This window comes from Nicotiana tomentosiformis, chromosome 12 (genome assembly GCF_000390325.3).
Source record: "Nicotiana tomentosiformis chromosome 12, ASM39032v3, whole genome shotgun sequence".
In the NCBI taxonomy this organism is placed as follows: Eukaryota; Viridiplantae; Streptophyta; class Magnoliopsida; order Solanales; family Solanaceae; genus Nicotiana; species Nicotiana tomentosiformis.
This window is the reverse complement of record NC_090823.1, coordinates 135,189,750-135,210,262: the sequence shown is the minus strand read 5'-3', so window position 1 is coordinate 135,210,262 and position 20,513 is coordinate 135,189,750. Positions and strand designations below refer to the sequence as shown.

At 40.3% G+C, this 20,513-nt stretch overlaps 1 protein-coding gene across 4 annotated transcripts in view; it reads left to right on the top strand.

Annotated features, from left to right (window-relative positions):
* The first annotated feature begins 5,744 nt into the window (after positions 1-5,744).
* LOC104105664 (histone-lysine N-methyltransferase ASHH3-like) overlaps positions 5,745-20,513 on the top strand; it is a 56,374-nt gene continuing 41,605 nt past the window's right edge. Inside the window, exon 1 of one of the 4 annotated variants that reach the window (XM_070189989.1) lies at positions 5,745-6,033. In XM_070189989.1, the coding sequence (XP_070046090.1) occupies positions 5,821-6,033 (213 nt within the window). In that variant the 5' untranslated portion in view covers positions 5,745-5,820. The remainder of the gene's footprint in view (positions 6,034-20,513) is intronic. The other 3 variants (XM_070189981.1, XM_070189980.1, XM_070189982.1) reach the window with 3 other exon arrangements.

Here is a 20,513-nt window from a genome sequence, read left to right as displayed (position 1 = left end):
TCTCAATGCCCCCTTAAAAAGATAATAGCCATCCCTCTTATAGTGGGGATCCTACTTTAGATATAATTAAAAATACATAGTGGGGAACCATGATAAATCAACTTTCCCCTTTTTCCTGTAGAGATTCTCTCCTTTAGTGCGGCGGTAACGACTCTTGTCTATAAGCTTGATATTGACTTGAGCTCGATACTGAAGCGAGCTCGATATTGATTCGAGCTCGATTTTGACTCGGGGCCCGATATTGATTCGCGCTCAGCATTGGTCGGTCTTTGGCTCTCGAGCTCGATAATGTTGCTTCGCATCATGGTTCGATTTGGATTCGAGCTCGATAATGACTTCGGGCTCTGTATTGATCGGTCCCTGAAACTCGAAGCTAGGTAACCCGGCTTCGGATCTTATCCCAAAATTATGAAGACGCTCTTCGGTCCATTATGTTCCCATCTCGACCAGTCGTACGAAGTCTAAAATCGGTTTCGACCGTATACAGATAGTCTCCTCGTTTCTCGGGAAGGATATGGCGAGAAACGATATAATTTCCCAATGGCTCGATCATATATATACTGACGTTTGCATCGAATCTGACCATGACGTACGTGATAGTTGTACCGTCGGTTCCATTTACTAAGGCATTAAATGCATGTCAGATGGTGGTCGGCCACTGCTAATATTGAACCATCATTCCCCAATCCGACAAAGGAAAATTTTGTCGGAAAAATTTTTGTCATTTCACTCTGCGGACCGCATAATGGTCGCAAAGTGGATCTGGAGAGGGGCAAGATTTGAGGAAACTCTGCGGTGCACTATGCAACCGTAGACCTATTTTACGGTGCATTATGCGACCGCAGAACAAGTATGTGGGCCGCATAATGACCGCAGACCGGGTCAGTGACGCCCAGCTTTGGAGGCCAAATTATGCGGCCGGTATGCGGACCACATACCTGTCATGCGATCGCATAACTACGTCGGAGCTTCCATTCTTTCTAAATTTTGACCCGACCCAACTTCTATTTATAGCCCTTGAAGCTTATTTTTTAGCCAAAATCTATCATTTTAGAGGGAGGTGAGAGCATTTTAGAGAGAGAAAGTGAAGACTTAGTCATTTATCCATCAATTCTTGTTCAAGGTTTGAAGATTTCACAAGGATCTTGTTAGGGCTTCAAAGAGGTAAGAATTTCTTTCCCTAATTCTTCAATTTCGGGTTTGGAGTAAAGATGGGTGAATAATAGTATAATTCTTGGGTATAAGAGTATTATGTATACATACCAATAAGATTGTGGAAAGATTGTTAAGTTCAAATGGGTAAAGATTAGGTTGAAAATGGTAGAAATCTTCATAGATTTTAATTAAAAATTTGAGGGTCGAGTTGATATCGGAATTTAGTGAAATTTGTACGGTTAGACTCGTGGTTGGATGAGCGTTCATACTTTGTAACTTTTGTCAGGTTCAGAGGCGTGGGCCCCGCAAGCAATATTTCATTTAATTTTGAATTTTATTGGAAAATTAGTATTTCCTTATGGAATTAATTACAATAATTGGTATTGACTGAATCGAATTAATTATGGCTAGATACGAGGCTTTTTGAGACAAATTCTCATGGCAAGGGCATAGCGGAATAAAGAATTACACGGTTTGAGGTAAGTAAAGACTGTAAATCTTGTCCTGAGGGTATGAAACCCCGAATTTTCGTATCGTTTTTACTATTTTGAGGTGACGCACATGCTAGGTGACGAGCGTGTGGGCGTGCACCGTTGGGGATTGTGACTTGGTCCGTCCCGTACAAATGTAGAGTTGCATACTTTGTTGAAACTGTATAATACTTATGTATTTTAGAAAGAGTTTCTATAAATTGGGTTGAATGCCATGTCTGGGCCTTGTGCCAGTACTGCTTGGACCCTCAGGGGCCTTTTCTTACTATCCTCTCACTGTTTTAGATTGAAAATCTATACTCAGTCATAGTCATACATGTTTACTGCATAACTCAGTTTTATTACTCTGTTTTGATGCATATAAATGTTGTTTTGGGCTGAGTTCCCTGTTTTTACTTAAATGCCCGAGTAGCTTGAGAGGTTTATGACTGAGTAAGGCCGAGGGACTGATTTGTGAGGATATTTATGGGATCGGGCTGCACGTCATAGCATGTTTGATATAGGCCGAGGGCCTGAGTGATTTATGCCATGATTTGGCTTGATATAGCGCTTAGGCTGAAGGAGCCCCTCCGAAGTTTGTACACACCCCCAGTGAGCGCAGGTACCTACTGAGTTCGAGTGCCGAGTGCTGAGTGATTGTGAGGCATGAGTGATTGTGAGGTATGCCCGAGTGGCAAGAGTGATGGTGAGGTATGTCCGAGTGGCAAGAGTGATTGTGAGGTATGCCCGAGTGGCAAGAGTGATTGTGAGGTATGCCCGAGTGGCACGAGTGACTGTGAGGTTTACCCGAGAGGCTGTATATGAGTGATGCTTTACCCGAGGGGCTATTTATGATTTCATCATTTTTTGCTCACCTTTGCATTGAGCCTTTGTTTAAAAAACTGTTGAAAAATATCTTTAAATGATTTTTATTGGAACCGTATTTAAACGAGATGATTTGATTCAAACAATGATTTTTAAAGCATGTTGTACTTTACTGAATTTTTGTGATATGAACTTGATATGCTTTATTGCTTGTCACTACTGCTTAGTCTTTATTTATTGTTGTTACTTACTGAGTTGGTGTACTCACGTTACTCCCTGCACCTTGTGTGCAGTCCAGGTGTTACTGGACGTGCTAGCGAGTGTTGATTTCATCCCATCGCGGATCTATTGGAGTTAGCAAGGTAGCTGCATGGCGATCGCAGCCCTGCTCTTCTCCCTCCTGTCTTCCTATAGATGTTTTTTAGTTGTTTTCCAAACTGTATTGGTCTTGGTATTATCAGACAGATATTGTAGATGCTCATGACTAGTGACACCCGATGTCGGGCCTTTATTTCCGCACTTTTCTTTGATTTAAATTACTGATGAAAGATTTATCGTTAAATAGCTTGAAGGTTATTTTTGAAATGAAATATTGCGTTATTTTTTGTAAAGAGTCGGTTGGCCTAGTACCATGATAGGCGCCATCATGACTGGTTGGGATTTTGGGTCGTGACATAATGTAACCCGTAGGCTTAATGGTCGAGTGAGTTGATTACTTGAACTCGATGTAATGTAACCCATAGGCTTAATGGTCGAGTGAGTTGATTGCTTGAACTCGAAGTAATGTAGCCCATAAGTTTAATAGTCGAGTGAGTTGATTGCTCGAACTCAAAATAATGTAGCCCGTAGGCTTAATGGTCGAGCCTGGCCTCGTTGATTTTTGGGTTGCTAGTCCCCGATTATTAGGGTAATGGTCGATCCTAGAACCTGTTTGCATAATAGTTCATGGAATAGAGAATGGTTTTTGAGACTTGAGATATCGGCAAAGAAGAAGTTTCTCTTTATGCTACTATACATGTGTTCATGTTTTGTACCAGGGATCGATCAAACTACACGAGCATGGTTCGTATTGACCATTTGGCTCTTACAATTTTTCCTATCGAAACCATGTTGTTATGAAGTAACTTTCTGGCATCAAACTTGATAATCAAACTTACTTGATATATTTGAGGGTAATGCCCCCCAGTATTTGAGGTTGATTATAAAGAGGCCTCGGATACTGTTGAATTATTCTAAGTTAGCACGATCGATGGTTGTCTCATTAAAAACCTTGCCGAAAAAACCATTTGGGATAAAACCGTTTTAAGAAAAAAAGAGTGCAACGCATGCTTTCAGGCCTAAGGCTTTGTGTTGAATAGCCCATTCATGTACTTGGTCGAACTCCTGCAAGGGTTAATTTCAAAATATAAACGAACATGGGAGGGTCATACCTTATCAGTAGTATCGTTTTAGGTGCGACACGTTCCAATTGCTTGGTAGTTGTTTGCCGTTTGTAATATCGAGCTTGTAGGATCCTTTACAGATGATTTCGAGCACCCGATACGGCCCTTCCCAGTTTGGACCCAGCTTTCCTTCATTTGGATTTCGGGTGTTGAAGGTGACTTTCCTTAGCATTAAGTCCCCAATTTTAAAATGGCGAAGATTGGTTCTTCGATTATAGTATCTTTCAATCCGCTGTTTTTGGGCGGCCAATCGGACGAGAGCGACTTCTCGCTTTTCATCCAATTATTCGAGGCTAGTATTAATAGCCTCGTGATTTGACTCTTCCGTTGTATGTCAAAACTCACACTGGGTTTCCCGACTTCGACTGGAATCAAGGCCTCGGAACCATTTACTAAGGAGAACGGGGTTGCCTCCGTACTGGACTTTGATGTTGTTCGATATGCCCAAAGGACTTCGGGTAAAATTTCTCTCCATTTCCCCTTAGCGTCGTTCAACCTTTTCTTTATGTTTTGAATGATAGTCTTGTTCGTCGATTCTGCTTGTCCGTTTCCACTAGGGTAGTACAACGTTATTAATATCCTTTTTATTTTATGGTCTTCGAGGAATTTCGTCACCTTGTTGCCGATAAATTATTTTCCATTGTCACACACTATTTCAGCGGGTATCCCAAATCGACACACGATGTGATCCCAGATGAAGTCTATAACCTCTTTCTCTCTCACTTTCTCGAACGTCTGTGTTTCAACCCATTTAGAGAAATAGTCAGTCATAAATAAAATGAACTTAGCTTTACCTGGGGCCGACGGTAGAGGGCCGATGATGTCCATCCCCCATTTCATGAATGGCCATGGGGATAGGACTGAATGAAGTTGTTCTTCGGGCCAATGGATCATCGGTGCAAACCTTTGGCATTTATCACATTTTCGAACAAACTCTTTAGTGTCTTTTTTCATGCTATCCCAGTAGTACCCTGCTCTAATGATTTTGTGAACCAGCGATTCGGCGCTAGAGTGGTTCCCACAAGTGCCTTCATGGACCTCTCGTAAAACATAATCGGTATCTCTTGGTCCTAAGCATACTGCCTACGGTCCATCGAATGTCCTTTTGCATAACGTTCCATCTTCAGCCAATGTCAATCGAGCAGCTTTGGTTTGCAGGGTCCTCGACTCTTTAGGGTCCGATGGGAGCTTTCCGTTCTTCAAGTATTCAATATATTTATTCCTCCAATCCTAGGTTAAGCTTGTAGAGTTTATCTCGGCATGACCTTTCTCGATCACGGATTTCAAGAGTTGAGCGACAGTCCCCAAGATGATCTCGTCTTCCTCGACCATCGACCCCATATTTGCAAGTGCATCGGCCTCATTGTTTTGTTCTCGAGGTACATGCTGTAAAGTCCATTCTTTGAAACGGTGCAAAGTTACCTGCAGTTCGTCCAAATACCTTTGCATTCTATCCTCTCGAATTTCGAAGGTTTTGTTTACTTGGTTTACCACCAGTAAAGAGTCATACTTGGCTTCAATGACTTCCGATCCCAAGCTTTTGGCTAGTTCGAGACTTGTAATCATGGCCTCGTACTCGGCCTCATTGTTACTTTGTTTTATATAAGTGTTCAACTCCTCTTTTTATTCTAAATAGTTTTGGTTTTAAAATCTAGAAAATCAACATAAGTAACATTAATTGGTAAAGGAATCCTAAACCTAAAGTGATTAAAATTCTATTGAATCCTAGGTAAGAAAATCCTAAACCTAATTAGGTGATTATAATTCTATTGAATCCTAAACCTAACTTTTCCTTTATAGCCCACGGCAGTTTTTGTATCCAACAGAAAACGGCAATAAATAACAATTAGCACACACACACACACACTTCATCTGTAAACTAACTAGAGTACTACGTTTCACAAACAAGAATTAATAAGAAAATTGATATGATCAAGTTTGGGCCAGTGGGAGGAAAGAAGGGAACTGTTTGGGATGAAAAGGGAAGAGGTGAAATAGCCAAGATTTTTCTTTCCAGCAATCCTACTGACACAGATTATATTCATTCACTTCAATTCCTGTTCGTTGAGAATGGCCACTCTGTTTTGTCGGACAGACATGGTCCTGATTACAACTACAGCTATACTACAAACTTCACTACAGTAAGTTTCTATCCTCTCTCTTTTACTTTTTCTATGGTCCGGTCCTTTTTCGGACCTCGCGTGTAGCGGAATATCGGGTCGACTTTTATAAGTTTTGCACTCACAATTTGTTTATAATGATGGATACGAATTCTGTTTATGCACACTTATTTTTCAGTATTTTTGGTTTTTCCATCCTATGTTCGGCATTGTCCCACTTGGACGGTAAAGTATCCCTATTAAAGATGAATTCGTTCTTAGGACTCAAATATGAGATAAGTTATCGGATGCAGTGGTACTTACTACCCCACAACATCCATCGGTGGTAAGAAGAATAGTACTAAATATTATTCTAATAAATTTAATGATCACCCATATTTCATTGAAGGTTGTATTGGATTATCCATCAGAATATCTTACTTGGATTAGTGGTACCAATTATTCAACTGGTTTAAGATCAATAATATTTGGCACCAACAAAGGTTCCTATGGACCATATGGCAGCACTAGGATCCATCCATCAATCCCTTACAAAGAGTTCAAGTTTGAAATAGGAGATGATCGTTCTTTTGGTGGATTCCACGGCACCAAACATGATACTTTCATTGGGAGTATTGGTGTCTATGTGAATACCATCACATCACATCCACAAATTCTGGAGTCATGACAAGTTCAAAAAGGAAAAAGAAGATAAATTAATATTCAACGGAAAACGTCAAATATACCCTTGTACTATCAGAAAAGGTTTAAATATACTCTTCGTTATATTTTGAGTCCAAATATACCTCTTTCATTATACTATTGGTTCAAATATACCCTTTTCCGTTTAAGTTTGTCCAAAGTGGACATCTAATCTTATGTGGCACTAATATTTGATCAGGTAGATGCCACATGGTTTGCTACCCCAGCGCTCCTAACCCGTTTTACCCCTCCCTTTTAATATCTTAGCCCTTTTTGCCGAATATTCAATATATATATACTTCTGTTAGTCTTGTTGAATTCTCATTATGAACTAGAGTTCTTACTATTTCACTTTATGCTTACCTTTTCCTATGTTTGATAGTTGATGCTCATGAATTTTTCATATTAGATCATTTAATTTGTTGCTTTCTTGTTATGGTTACTACATAAGAATTTTGAAGTGAGTTTATTAGCATAGAGTGATGAATTATCAGCAATTGTTTGCAACTTTCTTTGTATATGTGCCTTTGTTTTAACTTATATTGTTTTCCATATTCCTTGGTGCCAGCCAGTCTATTTCGTCATTTGGGAAAAGCATAAGGATATTGGAGTGGGCCATTAATAACCATAGTAATTAATGTTTGACACTATGTTTGTTGCTGGAATGTTAACGAACAATAATCTGTCTCTCTCGAATGGTACTTTTTGATCGTTTTCATTAAATTCATATTACATCAACTTGATCGATCGGGATTTTGTTATAGAAACATTGATTTAATGAAGCACACCCAGTAGTTGGAATCTGTCAATCTTGAAAATGCTGAATAATTGTCTAATAGGCGAAAGAATTACGCAAGATATCTCTCGATGTTTATTTAATATATTTTTCATTGATAAGAAAAAATTTCTATTTGAAGAAACTAGAGATAGTGACATTAGAAAATTGCCTTTGCTTAGGAGAGGATAGAAGAGAAAGAGATTGAAAACGAAATATAAATAATCAAATTAGATCAATAATATATATCTTTTCAAGTAATAAATAAAAAAGAAGGAATATGAAGCAATATGCTAAAAAAGGTGAAAAAAATAGAATATAGTGAGAGATCGAAAAAGAAAAAGAATGTGGGGGAAGGTACACATTCGTTTAATTCAGGTCATAGAGTATCGAAATTAAATCTTTTTTTAACATGTTTGAAATGCGAACCTAGATGTAAAACAAATTTATACTTTCAATCAAAATCAAATAGTTACTCTCTAGAACTTTGTTTACTCGAAAAAAGGATAGAGTTGAATTTATACGTAATTCTAAGGGTACGCGGTATAACTTGACGCAAATCGTATAAGCGAAAATATCGAATATTGACTATCAAGAATGAAAATACAAACAAGGTTGAAGGGAGGATGATTTATGAATGAGCAAGATGAAAATAATGTATAAAGCTCAAAATGATAATTTCTTAATATGGAGCCTATGCACAGTATCTGAGTTATGGTTTCTTCATGTCTCAATGCCCCCTTACACAGATAATAGCCATCCCTCTTATAGTGGGGGATCCTACTTTAGATATAATTAAAAATACATAGTGGAGAACCATAATAAATCAACTTTCCCCTTTTTCCTGCCGAGATTCTCTCCTTTGGTGCGGCTGTAACGGCTCTTGTCTATAGCCTCGATATTGACTTGAGCTCGATACTGAATCGAGCTCGATTTTGACTCGGGGCCCGATATTGACTCGGGCTCAGCATTGGTCGGTCTCAGCATTGGTCGGTCTTTGGCTCTCGAGTTCGATAACGTTGCTTCGCATCATAGTTCGATTTGGATTCGAGCTTGATAATGACTTCGGGCTCAGTATTGATCGGTCCCTGAAACTCGAAGCTAGGTAACCTGGCTTCGGATCTTATCCCAAAATTATGAAGACGCTCTTCGGTCCATTATGTTCCCATCTCGACCAGTCGTACGAAGGCTAAAATCGGTTTCGACCGTATACAGATAGTCCCCTCGTTTCTCGGGAAGGATGTGGCGAGAAACGATATGATTTCCCAATGGCTCGATCATATATATACTGATGTTTGCATCGAATCCGACCATGACGTACGTGATAGTTGTCCCGTCGGTTCCATTTACTAAGGCATTAAATGCGTGTCAGATGGTGGTCGGCCACTGCTGATATTGATTCGTCATTCCCCAATCTATAAATAGCTTCTCTTTTTACTATTTATCACTTTTACATCTCCACTTTCCAAATTTTCTAAGTTCTTTCTCGCATCTTCTGAGTTTATCTGCAAGCCTATGATTTTTATTGCAAAATCTTCCTTCTGTGGTTTTCACTGCAAAACCTTTCTTCAAAATACCACATCTTTGTCATCTATTTCTATTCTCGATCTTCAAAACCAAAATGGTGAAAACATCAAAAACCGTTCCTCAAAAAGAAAAAGATTCTTCTTTACAGTCTGTCGCCGACAAAACACCGATGGAGCCATAGCCTAAGGAGTGTGTTCTCGAGGCGTGTGTTCTTACCTCCGATTTTAAGGTCGACAAAGGCTCGTCGGTTCTCGGCCGATGCGAGCCAGTATCGAGGTATCTGTGTTCGATAACCGAGGGGCATCTCGAACAAATAAGGAAAGATAGCAACTATGAGAACAAAGAAGTGGTAATCCCGTCTCCCGAAGAAGATATTACGACTCAGGTGAAAGGGTTTTTAAGTGTGTATACTTACCCTTTCACGTTAGGTCCTCTCGACCCTATTAGTATTGATTTTTGCCGTCAATACCAAATAACCCTAGGCCAAATTAATCCTTCTTCTAGGCAGATCGTTATTTTGATCTGTTTATTTTGATCTTTCACCCTCGACCACCTCATTCGATTGTACAGCCCCCGCCTCTTTCGAGGCGGGTTAATAAAACTTCAGCGCCGGGCTACCAAGGTTTTGTTCTCGAGCATAGACGAGGACAAGGATCGAGGTTGATGGGTAGGTGACGGGTCCAAACACACTCACGCAAGTATATGTGGTCGTCAAGTAATAAAGTAGTGAATAAAGTATCATTCTCACGAAAACTTATGATTAACTTTTTGACTAATTCAAACTCGAATAGCTTATCGATTCAAATTATTTCTGACAAAATATATAATTTTCTAAATTACTACCTAAAGGCTATCAAGTAATGAATTGCTAAGAATCAAACACAACACTTAAATAGTTTTGAATAAAAATCAATAGGGTATAATATTCTAGGGTCACGGGTTATCTAACAATCATGTTGCATTATTAAGTTAAAGTAACTAATTGATTTATCTGGATTGTTGATTCACAGGGTTGATATTGCTCGTAAGCATCTGTCGAGTCCTTACTCGCCTATTCAAGCTAACTTAATACCTATATGTCTATGGAATTAAGTTTAACAAGAACGCATTTACAATTCCTGTATTGCAACCGAGTAAGGCAATTAGGTATATGTCTATCCTAATTGCGAATCCATTCCCCGATGCCCGGATTTAAGAACTTACTCTATTTAATTCTGTATGCAATCTAGAGTTCCCACTTTCGAGTTCAACTCTAGATTCGTAGATAGTATTTCACTGTTAGCTACTCAGCAAAATAATTTAAAACAGAATTAAATAAACAACCCAATATGATAAAATCAACTTCGTCAATTTAAACTTCAAACATCAACATTCATGTATACCCATGACCCTAGAACAATAGGGTTCTTAGCCACTCATGTTCATACAATCATCCAAAAATTGTATTTTCAAACATAAAATCAATGAATACTAGGAAAGGGATGGAAGAATTGATCAAATCCTTGCTTTTTAGTGTTTTGTGCCTCTCCTCTTCTTTTAAATCCGTTCCTCTCTTCAAAAATAGGTTTAGGTTGGCTTTTATATGAGTTGGGGGCGTCTAGGGGTCGAAATAACCGAGTCCTAGTCAAAAAGGAGAATTCCCGTTGTGAGCGTCCAGGCCAGCGTGGGGCGCTGGACCTGGCGCTCAAACTTCTTTGCTTCTGTAAAGTGCGCCACAGCGAGCGCCCCACGCTAGCTGTGGCGCTCAACTTCCATTTCTGCAATTTTGTTCCGATTTCGCTCCAATTCGCGCCCTTTCCTCCCAAATTGCATCCGAATGATTCCTACACATAGAAATACCAAAATTTAGCACAAACAATCATATTAAACACCTCAAATCGTCGAGACATGATCAAAATGTGAGGCGGTATATATCAAAATATGCATACATTAAGCCGATTATCAACACCCCACACTTAGACTCTTGCTCGTCCTCGAGCAATGGAACTATATTAGCACCCCTAAAACGTACTTAGCACTATGAAAGAGGACCTCACAATTAACTCAATCAAACACTCTACCTTTTGACTATGATCGATGTCGGCAATTAAGCATGAACACACAAATTTTACATTCTTCCCGTTTTTAAATAGCCCAAATATACTCAATATTTTTCAACCAACTCAATCAACTCAAGCAACCTCTCCACAACCACCTTACCTCAAGAGACGAATCGTTACCACTAAGCATCCTCAACTCACGCACTCACCCAACACAAGAAAGTGTACAATATCACCAATCCGTCATGAGATCAAGTGCCCTCACCACAAGCAAAATAGTGAATATCAAAGTAGTCCACAAATTTAAATATGTCATTGAACATAAATTAAGGACATCACACAATTGAACAACATTCACTCACTCTCCCAAAGAATTCATGTGCATCCCGTGGTCGTACCATAAGCTTGCCCGTAGTGTACATCTCTACTAATCTAAGTTAGCTAACTCTAGGATCAATTAGGACTTTAAGGTTGTAATGTAGGCTAAGGGACGGGTAGGATACATTTGGGAGTAGTGACTAACCCTCCTAAGCACTTTAATACACTATACTCATAATTCAAGCGCCATATCTTCTCAACCCATTCACTTGTCATACACCATAAATAACATAGCCTCTTTTCCATCAGGCATCTCTATAGATTCACTAGCACTAGTGAGAGAGATTAGGAGGTGTGTATCTTTCTTCATTATTTGAATCCTTTTTTTTTTTTGATTTAAATGACACACTCCATACATTGAAGTTCATAAACTAGTGACCTTTATTCACAATTTTAGTGCACCTTAGGGACCCTTTCATGGTTCCATTCGGAAGCCACTTCCTAATCTCTCACCTTACTACTTTTAGCGACTAAGTGCCTTAGGAGGTTAAGGTTCAACAATATCACCTTAAGAACAATTAGGATTACGGCTTGTAATGTGGTTGCCAAGAAAATGGTCTATAGGCTCAAAGGGGCTAGCAATGGGAAAATTTTATCTGTCAGTGACAAGAACTTTTATGGTCAAGCAAGAAATGCCTATGTCATTTCCTAGATTAGCACAACTTAATGATTTCGTGTTGATTAACACACGGGGCAAGTTCTAGACTACACAGGGTAGCACAGAATATTAACAATCCTTACACACACATGGCACTTGACTCACTCAAGACGGTTTTGTGCGACTCTCAAGTCAAGCAAGCATATCAAGTTGAGGATCTTTAAGCAACACTGCGCTAGGTGGTATACAAGTCAATCAACTGAGAAAACGGCGTCAAAGAGTAAGCTACTTTAATTTACTTGGGCATTACAATTCAAATCATATACGCAGGAAGATAGAGCGCATGCCCTAACTTAATTTACCAACACCAAAGATGTCAACAGGTACCTCAGATCAATCTCAGTTTTCTCCCTTATCCTACTTCTAAAAAGAAATAAAACAAAACACCCGGTTCGATCTACACCCTTGGAAAAGAACCGGCGTCCAAAGAAAAACCAAGGGATACTACCTAACTATCAAAAAATAAAACAAAAGAAAATCTTTTTTTTGTATTTTTAGTCGGACTTTAATCCCTCAAGAAAATTGTCCAACAGATCCATCGTCGGGAAAAGTCCAAAACAAAATTTCAATTTTTTTTCTCAATTTTTTTCTGTTTTTTTATTTTTTATTTTTAATTACTACTACTACTATCTACACCATTAATTCTACTAACTATGCTATTAAAAATAAGAAGCTAGCTAACTATAAAAAGATAAGAAACTAACAATATACTAATATAATACTATAGAAAGAATAGAGAATCTTCCACCCCACACTTAAAAAAAAGCATAGTCCCCAATGCTAAATAAATTCAAAAATAAAGTAAGGTGGAAAGAAAGAACTCCCTGCTAGTCGGAGTCTGCCTCATCAGGATGCCAACCAGTGGCGGCAATGTGCGCATCATCATCCCCAAAGGGTACCAAAGCCATTGGTCCCATATCGTCATCATCATCCGCATTATCAGATTCTTCGTCAGTGTTTTCATCCTCAGATGGATGAACGGGACTGCCTGGTGCTATGCCCAACATCTCCTTGGAAGAACTGGAGAGATCACTTCGCATCTGCGCGCGCTCCCCATCTGACACCCCAAGCTTGCTCATAATAACATTGAGGGATTTGTAAAGATACCTGTTGAAATTTTCGTCCCTCTCATTCCTAGCAGCTTGGGTGAGCTTGGATGTGGGTTATAGCATGGATGTGATGTCTATAACAATGTTGTGGGTGCCTCCACTACCTCATCATAGCCAGGGTACTCTGGCACCCCACGAGAGAGCATGTATTGTGTTAAGGTGTTGCCGAAGAAAAACCTTTTTATCCTTCCTCCAAAACGGGTGCGGGCCATTTCCCTAAGCATGAGCTCACCCACATTTATGGGGCGCCCGGTCATCAAAAAGTAAATCACACACACTCGAGCTCGAGTGCACTCAGTATTATGTTCAACGGGCATTAATCTAGCTTGCACAAAATTTTGCCAAACCTTGGCCGTTTTGTTGAAGTCGAAACGGAGCATTTCAAGGTGAATATTGCCCTTAGTTCGCGTCCATCTTGCATTAGAATCAACGCCACAAAGAGTGTGACGTATTGCTTGGTAGTTTGGACTTTTGACGAACTTTCGAAGCCTTCGTGGATTAGGACTATCCACTCCCAAAAATTGACATAAGGCTTCCCTATCCATTGGAATTTCCTGACCTCTGACCCACGATATGTCATTTTTCTCGTTCCAGTTAGCATACAACTCTCTTACCATGCTGAGATTTGCCGGGCCCGGACATTCGAGGAGCTTATCCATCTTCTTTGCAATCAATGTAGCAAGTATATCTGGGAAGTTCCGTTCTAAAGCTTTCACATTTATCCCCATTTCAGATACATATCGCCCATATGGAACAAAAGTATCATGCCATTTGATGGCGTCCTCCCGAACAAGTTCCACTCGAGGCCGTGGTGGCCTTTCAGACCCACTAGCCTGTTGCTTTCCTTTAGCTTGTCGGGAGGAGCTCTCACCTTGCCTGCGTTTCTTTTGAGGGGGAGCAGTAGTGGAGGATTTCCCCACCCCTTTTCCTTTAGCGGCATCATCACGAGCCATAGCAACCTACACATGATAAACACAAAGATGAGAATGAATCAAGAGACGTTGCCTAAGGTCATCGTGAGAGGCAAGATGACCCCACACTTAAAACCGAAGGTTATGTATAAGCGAATCATAATATTGATCCAATGTGCACCAATGTGTCATCACAAGGCTATAGGTACTTAGACTTCCCTATGCCATAAAATTCAATTAGCCTATCATGGCCGTAACTTAACTATAGTGCAAACATAACAAAGTTAAAATCTACATTACTACACTAACTACACTTACAAAAGTTTACAACAAGAGACAATACCCCCACAACACCCCACACTTCACCCAAACTCATATATAACTACACTCGGCTACTTAGACTTCACCGGTGTTCAAATTTACTCTCTTAAGCATTTTAACAAACACCTTGTGGGCATCAATTTTTGCTCTTCTATTTCAACAATGGTGGGAGAAGGTGGGCCTCCCAAATTTACATGAAGTAGAGGGAATTATAGTTTACTACTTCAATCACAAATGCTCAACCAAAGTTTTGCACCAATTTTTCGTGTATAATCATTCCACCCACCATACCATCCAAATATGTTTAAGAACATAGGGTGTTGGAAGAAAGGGGGGAAAGAGATAAGACTACACTACTCTAAGAACTTCCAAAATACAAGAAAAGAGATAAGAAGAAGAACATACCTTAGATTCTTGAGATGGAATTGAGCAAGATTTATTGAAGAATATTGAAATTTTGAGAGAAAAGGGGAAGAAGAAGGTGAAAGCGTGAGTGTTGAAGAATGGGGTTTGTTTTTCGGTTGTGAGTGTGTATTTAGGTGGGGGAGTGGGTTTGGGTTATTGGGTATGGGTTGGGATGTTAGTGTATATGGGTAATTGGGTAATTGGGTAGGGTATTTTTAATTAAATAAAGAAAACGAAAAATAAAATAAAATAAAATTTACCTGGACCGCCAGCCCAGCGCCCTACGCTGGGGCTGGCGCTGGAGCATTGAGGACACTGTAAAGTGCGCCCCAGGCAGCGTGGGGCGCTGGCCTGGGCGCTCACTTCGGCGAATTATTTTTTATTTTATTTTTTTTAATTTTATTTTTAAAAAAAAAAAAACTATGCTGCGAAAGCGGTAAAAAATTGGGTTGCCTCCCAACGAGCGCCTAATTTAACGTCGCGGCACGACTCAACACATGTTTAAGCATCAGCTAAGTTCACTGAGGTCTTGTGACGTGCAATGTCACCACCCCAATAATGTTTTATTCTCTGGCCATTTACCAAGAAGGTACCACTTGAGCTCTTATCACGTAATTCCACCGCTCCGTGAGGCCTCACACTTACCACAACAAAAGGACCTGCCCAACGGGACTTAAGCTTTCCAGGGAATAGCTTCAACCTTGAATTGAACAAAAGAACTTCTTGACCCGGCTCAAACTCTCGATGTTGAATGTGTTTGTCATGCCACCTCTTCGTCTTTTCTTTATATAATTTGGCATTTTCATATGCATGCAATCGAAACTCATCAAGCTCGTTGAGTTGCAGCAGCCTATTCTCACCAGCTGAGTCCATATCCATATTTAGCTTTTTGATCGCCCAATAAGCTTTATGTTCAAGCTCGACTGGCAAGTGACATGCTTTCCCATAAACTAACTTGTACGTAGAAGTACCTATGGGAGTCTTGTATGCAGTTCGATATGCCCATAATGCATCGTCCAGCTTTCCTGCCCAGTCTTTTCTATTTCCACTTACTGTTTTCTCCAGAATCTGCTTTACCTCTCTATTTGAAACTTCTACTTGACCACTCGTTTGGGGGTGATAGGCAGTGGAAACTTTGTGCTTAACTCCATATTTTGCAAGAACATTATTCAGCAATTTGTTGCAAAAGTGAGTTCCTCCGTTGCTTATCAACACTCTTGGAGTCCCAAAGCGCGTGAAGATGTGCTTCTTTACAAAACTTACCACTACCTTTGCGTCATTAGTAGGCAGAGCAATGGCCTCCACCCACTTAGAAACATAGTCGACCGCCACCAAAATGTACCTGTGACCATTAGAGTATGGGAACGGTCCCATGAAATCAATCCCCCAAACATCAAAAAGCTCTACTGTCAGAATATTTTGCAAGGGCATCTCGTGCTTCCTTGTGATAGTTCTGGTTCTTTGGCATCTGTCATAATTTTTAACAAAGGCATGTGCATCCTTAAATAATTTTGGCCAATAGAAACCTGATTGTAGTACTTTTTGGGTGGTTCTATCCCCACCGTGATGACCTCCATATGGCGAAGCATGACAGCCATGCAATATTGCATTCATCTCTTCTTCAGGAATACACCTTCGCACCAACTGATCTACGCATTGCCTATATAAGAATGGCTCATCCCATATGTAGAGCCTCACATCATGTAAGAATCTTCTTCTATTATCAGGTGTTAATTCTAGTGGTGTCACCCCACTTGCAATAAAATTTACATAATCTGCATACCATGGGGCTTCACCTGAGGTGACTGCTAATAGCTGCTCATCAGGAAATGTTTCTTTGATTGACTCTCCTTCAGCTATATGGTTCCGACTTTCTAATCTGGACAAGTGATCAGCCACTTGATTTTCTGTCCCTTTTCGATCTCGGATCTCTAAGTCAAATTCTTGCAAGAGGAGGACCCAACGAATCAGCCTTGGCTTGGCATCTTTCTTTTCAAACAAGTACCTGATAGCTGAATGATCTGTGTAGACGACAACTTTGGTTCACACTAGATAAGATCTGAACTTGTCAAACGCCCATACCACTGCAAGCAACTCTTTTTCAGTAACTGTATAATTCATCTGAGCTGGATTCATAGTTTTGCTTGCATAATAAATGGAGTGAAATATTTTATCCCTTCTTTGCCCCAAAACAGCTCCGATTGCTATGTCACTTGCATCGCACATCAACTCATATGGCAGTCCTCAATCTGGGGCGATGATAATTGGTACAGTCACCAACCTCTCCTTCAGCTCCTCAAATGCTTTCAGACATGCATCATCAAACTTGAAGGTGACATCTTTCTCTAGAAGCCTGCATAATGGAGAAGAAATTTTTGAAAAATCTTTAATGAATCGACGATAAAAACCTGCATGGCCCAAGAAACTGCGAATGCCTTTGATGGATGTCGGTGGGGGCAATTTTTCAATTGCCTCCACCTTTGCTTTGTCCACCTATAAACCATCTTTTGACACCTTGTGCCCCAAAACTATACCTTCACGTACCATGAAATGGCACTTTTCCCAGTTGAGTACCAGGTTTGTCTCTTCACACCTAGCTAGCACTTTATCAAGGTTCGTTAAACAATTATCAAAAGAACATCCAAACACAGAAAAATCATCCATGAATACTTCTACAAATCTTTCAACCATGTCAGTAAAAATAGCCATCATACACCTTTGAAAAGTCACAGGTGCATTACAGAGACCAAAGGGCATTCTCTTGAACACATACGTGCCATAGGGACATGTAAATGTGGTTTTCTCTTGGTCCTCTGGGGCTATAGCAATCTGATTATACCCCAAATAACCATCTAGGAAACATTAGTATTCCTGTCCTGCTAACCTATCAAGCATTTGGTCAATAAAGGGGAGGGGGAAGTGGTCCTTTCGGGTGGCTTTGTTCAATTTTCTATAATCTATGCAAATTCTCCACCCAGTGACAGTTCTTGTAGGAATTAAGTTATTATTTTCATTAACCACTACAGTCATCCCCCCTTTCTTTGGCACACATTGAACGGGGCTTACCCATTTGCTATTAGAGATTGAGAATACAATACCTGCATCAACCCACTTAATCACTTCTTTTCTTACCACCTCTTTCATGATTGGATTTAGGCGGCGTTGTTGCTCTACACTTTGCTTGTGTCCATCCTCCATGAGGATTTTATGCATGCAGAAAGCTGGACTAATACCTTTGATGTCAGACATCGTCCACCCAATTGCTCGCTTGTGCTCACGTAGCACTCTCAACAACTTTTCTTCCTGCAATTTAGACAAGTCAGAAGAAACAATATCAGGTAAAGTGTCAGAACTTCCCAAATAAGCATATTGAAGGTGAGGGGGTAGGGGTTTAAGCTCCAATTTTGGAGCTTCTTCAATTGACGACTTTGGAGGGGGGCCACTTGGCCTATTCAGGGGCTCGAACGGGTTTATTCCTTGCATGTAAGCACATGGTGCATCTAGAATATGCATCATCTCCTCAACCTCATCATCAATCTCCAAGCTATCAAACATCATGATTGCTTTTTCTAGAGAATCGTCTAGATATATAATCATGTCAAGAAGTTTCTCATCCACCTCTACAACAGATATCATAGAGAGCTCCTCATAGTGGCGGGGAAGTTGGATCGCTTTGTATACATTAAAAACTGCTTCCTCGTTGTCCACCCTCATAATCATTTTTCCCTCTCGCACTTTAATTATTGCATCACCAGTAGCCAAGAGAGGTCGTCCCAATATGATTGGAACTTGTTCATCAGCCTCAAAATCAAGAATAATGAAGTCAGCTGGGAAGATAAATTTCCCAATTTGCAGCAATACATCTTCAATTACTCCTTCAGGGTAGGCTATGGACCTATCAGCTAATTGCAACATCACAGTGGTTGGTCTTGGAGCTCCCAGACCCAATTGCTTAAATAATGACAAGGGCATTAAATTTATGCTTGCCCCCAAATCACAAAGGGCACGACCCACGTTAATATTACCTATTTGTACAGGGATGGTGAAGCTGCCAGGATCCTTAAGCTTTTGAGGAAGCTTGTTTTGGACCCTTGAAGTGCACTCCTCAGTAAGTGCAACTGTTTCGAACTCAGTCAATTTCCTCTTGTGAGCCACTATATCTTTTATGTACTTAGCATATTTTGGGATTTCACGAAGTACATCCACCAACGGAATATTCAATTGCACTTGGCTTAACATGGAGAGAAATTTATTGAACATGCGATCATCATTCTTTTTCTGCAATCTCTGAGGGAAAGGTGGTGGTGGCCTTGCAGCCTCCACTGGCTCTGAACTTGCATCATTTTTCTTTGACTCGTGTATTGCCTTAGGGATTAGTTCCCTCTCAGGTATAGGACTGTTCTTTCTCTTCTTTGGCACTTCTTCTAGTTCCTTCCCGTTTCTGAGTGTAACTGCATTAACTTGAGGGTTCTTCTCTGTATCACTGGGAAGCGCGCCTGTAGGTCTAGTATTTTGAGTTGCTGCTAATTGTCTCATTTTCCTCTCAAAATTTCTGAAATCGGTCCTAAGTTGTTGATTATCAAGCAACAACTTCTTCAGCAAGTCATTCGTACTCTCTTCTGTTTGTAGGGGTGGTCTCTGAGGTTGATTGAAATTTCCTTGGGGCCTATACTGGTTCTGATTCTATTGATTTCCTCCCATGAGAAGTTAGGATGATTCTTCCAATTTGGATTGTAGGTATTCCCATATTGCACATGCTGATTCATTGGACCCCTGCTCTGTTGTCCCACATAGTATATAGACTCGGGATTCGTGGGGCACATGTCTCGCAACAAATAGACATATGATGTACATGTTGCATTTGTTGTGTTTGTTGCGTTGTCATTCTATTCATCTGATTTGCCAATTTTGCTATATCGGCTCTCATGGCGGAGAAATCATCAAGCTCAATTAACCCGGCTGCCTTCTGTTTAATTGCCCTTCTTGAATCCCCCTCTCCTTGCCAATTATGGTCATTGGCAGTGAAGTTATTTAGCAAGAGTTGTATTTCACTAGACGGCCTCGCCATGCAACTACCCCCACAAGCTGAGTCAAGATTCATTTTTGATGTTTCATCTAACCCATCAACAAAAGTGTGACCCAATACCTCATCAGTCTGACAATGATGCGGGCAGTCTCTGAGTAGCTTCTTGTATCTTTCCCAAGCTTGACGAAGTGTCTCACCATCCCGTTGTTGGAACCCAAGAATTTGGCTCCTCAGGGACTTTGTCTTCTTAGTTGGGAAAAACTTGATTAAGAATTTCCTTGCTAGATCATCCGAAGTGTGGATTGAGTTTGCGGGCTCCTTTTGCAACCATTCCTTAGCTTCCCCCAACAGTGAAAAGGGAAATAGTGTCAGCCTGACATAGTCCTTGGAAACGTTCGGATAATTGTAAGTGTCCGTAATTTCCAAGAAGTTCTGAATGTGCCTCTGCGGGTCCTCATGAGATAGACCCACATATTGTCTTGTGGACTGAATCAGCTGTACATGTACTGTTTGAGTTCAAAATGCCCAGTGATATCAGGCTTCACAATAGCCTGAGTCATATTCGCAAGATTGGGCCTTGCGGCTTCAATCACCGGACGCTCTTCATTACCTTCCATCTCTATTGGCTGTGGTTGAACTATGATGTCCAACTCTCTTTCTACTCTCGTTCT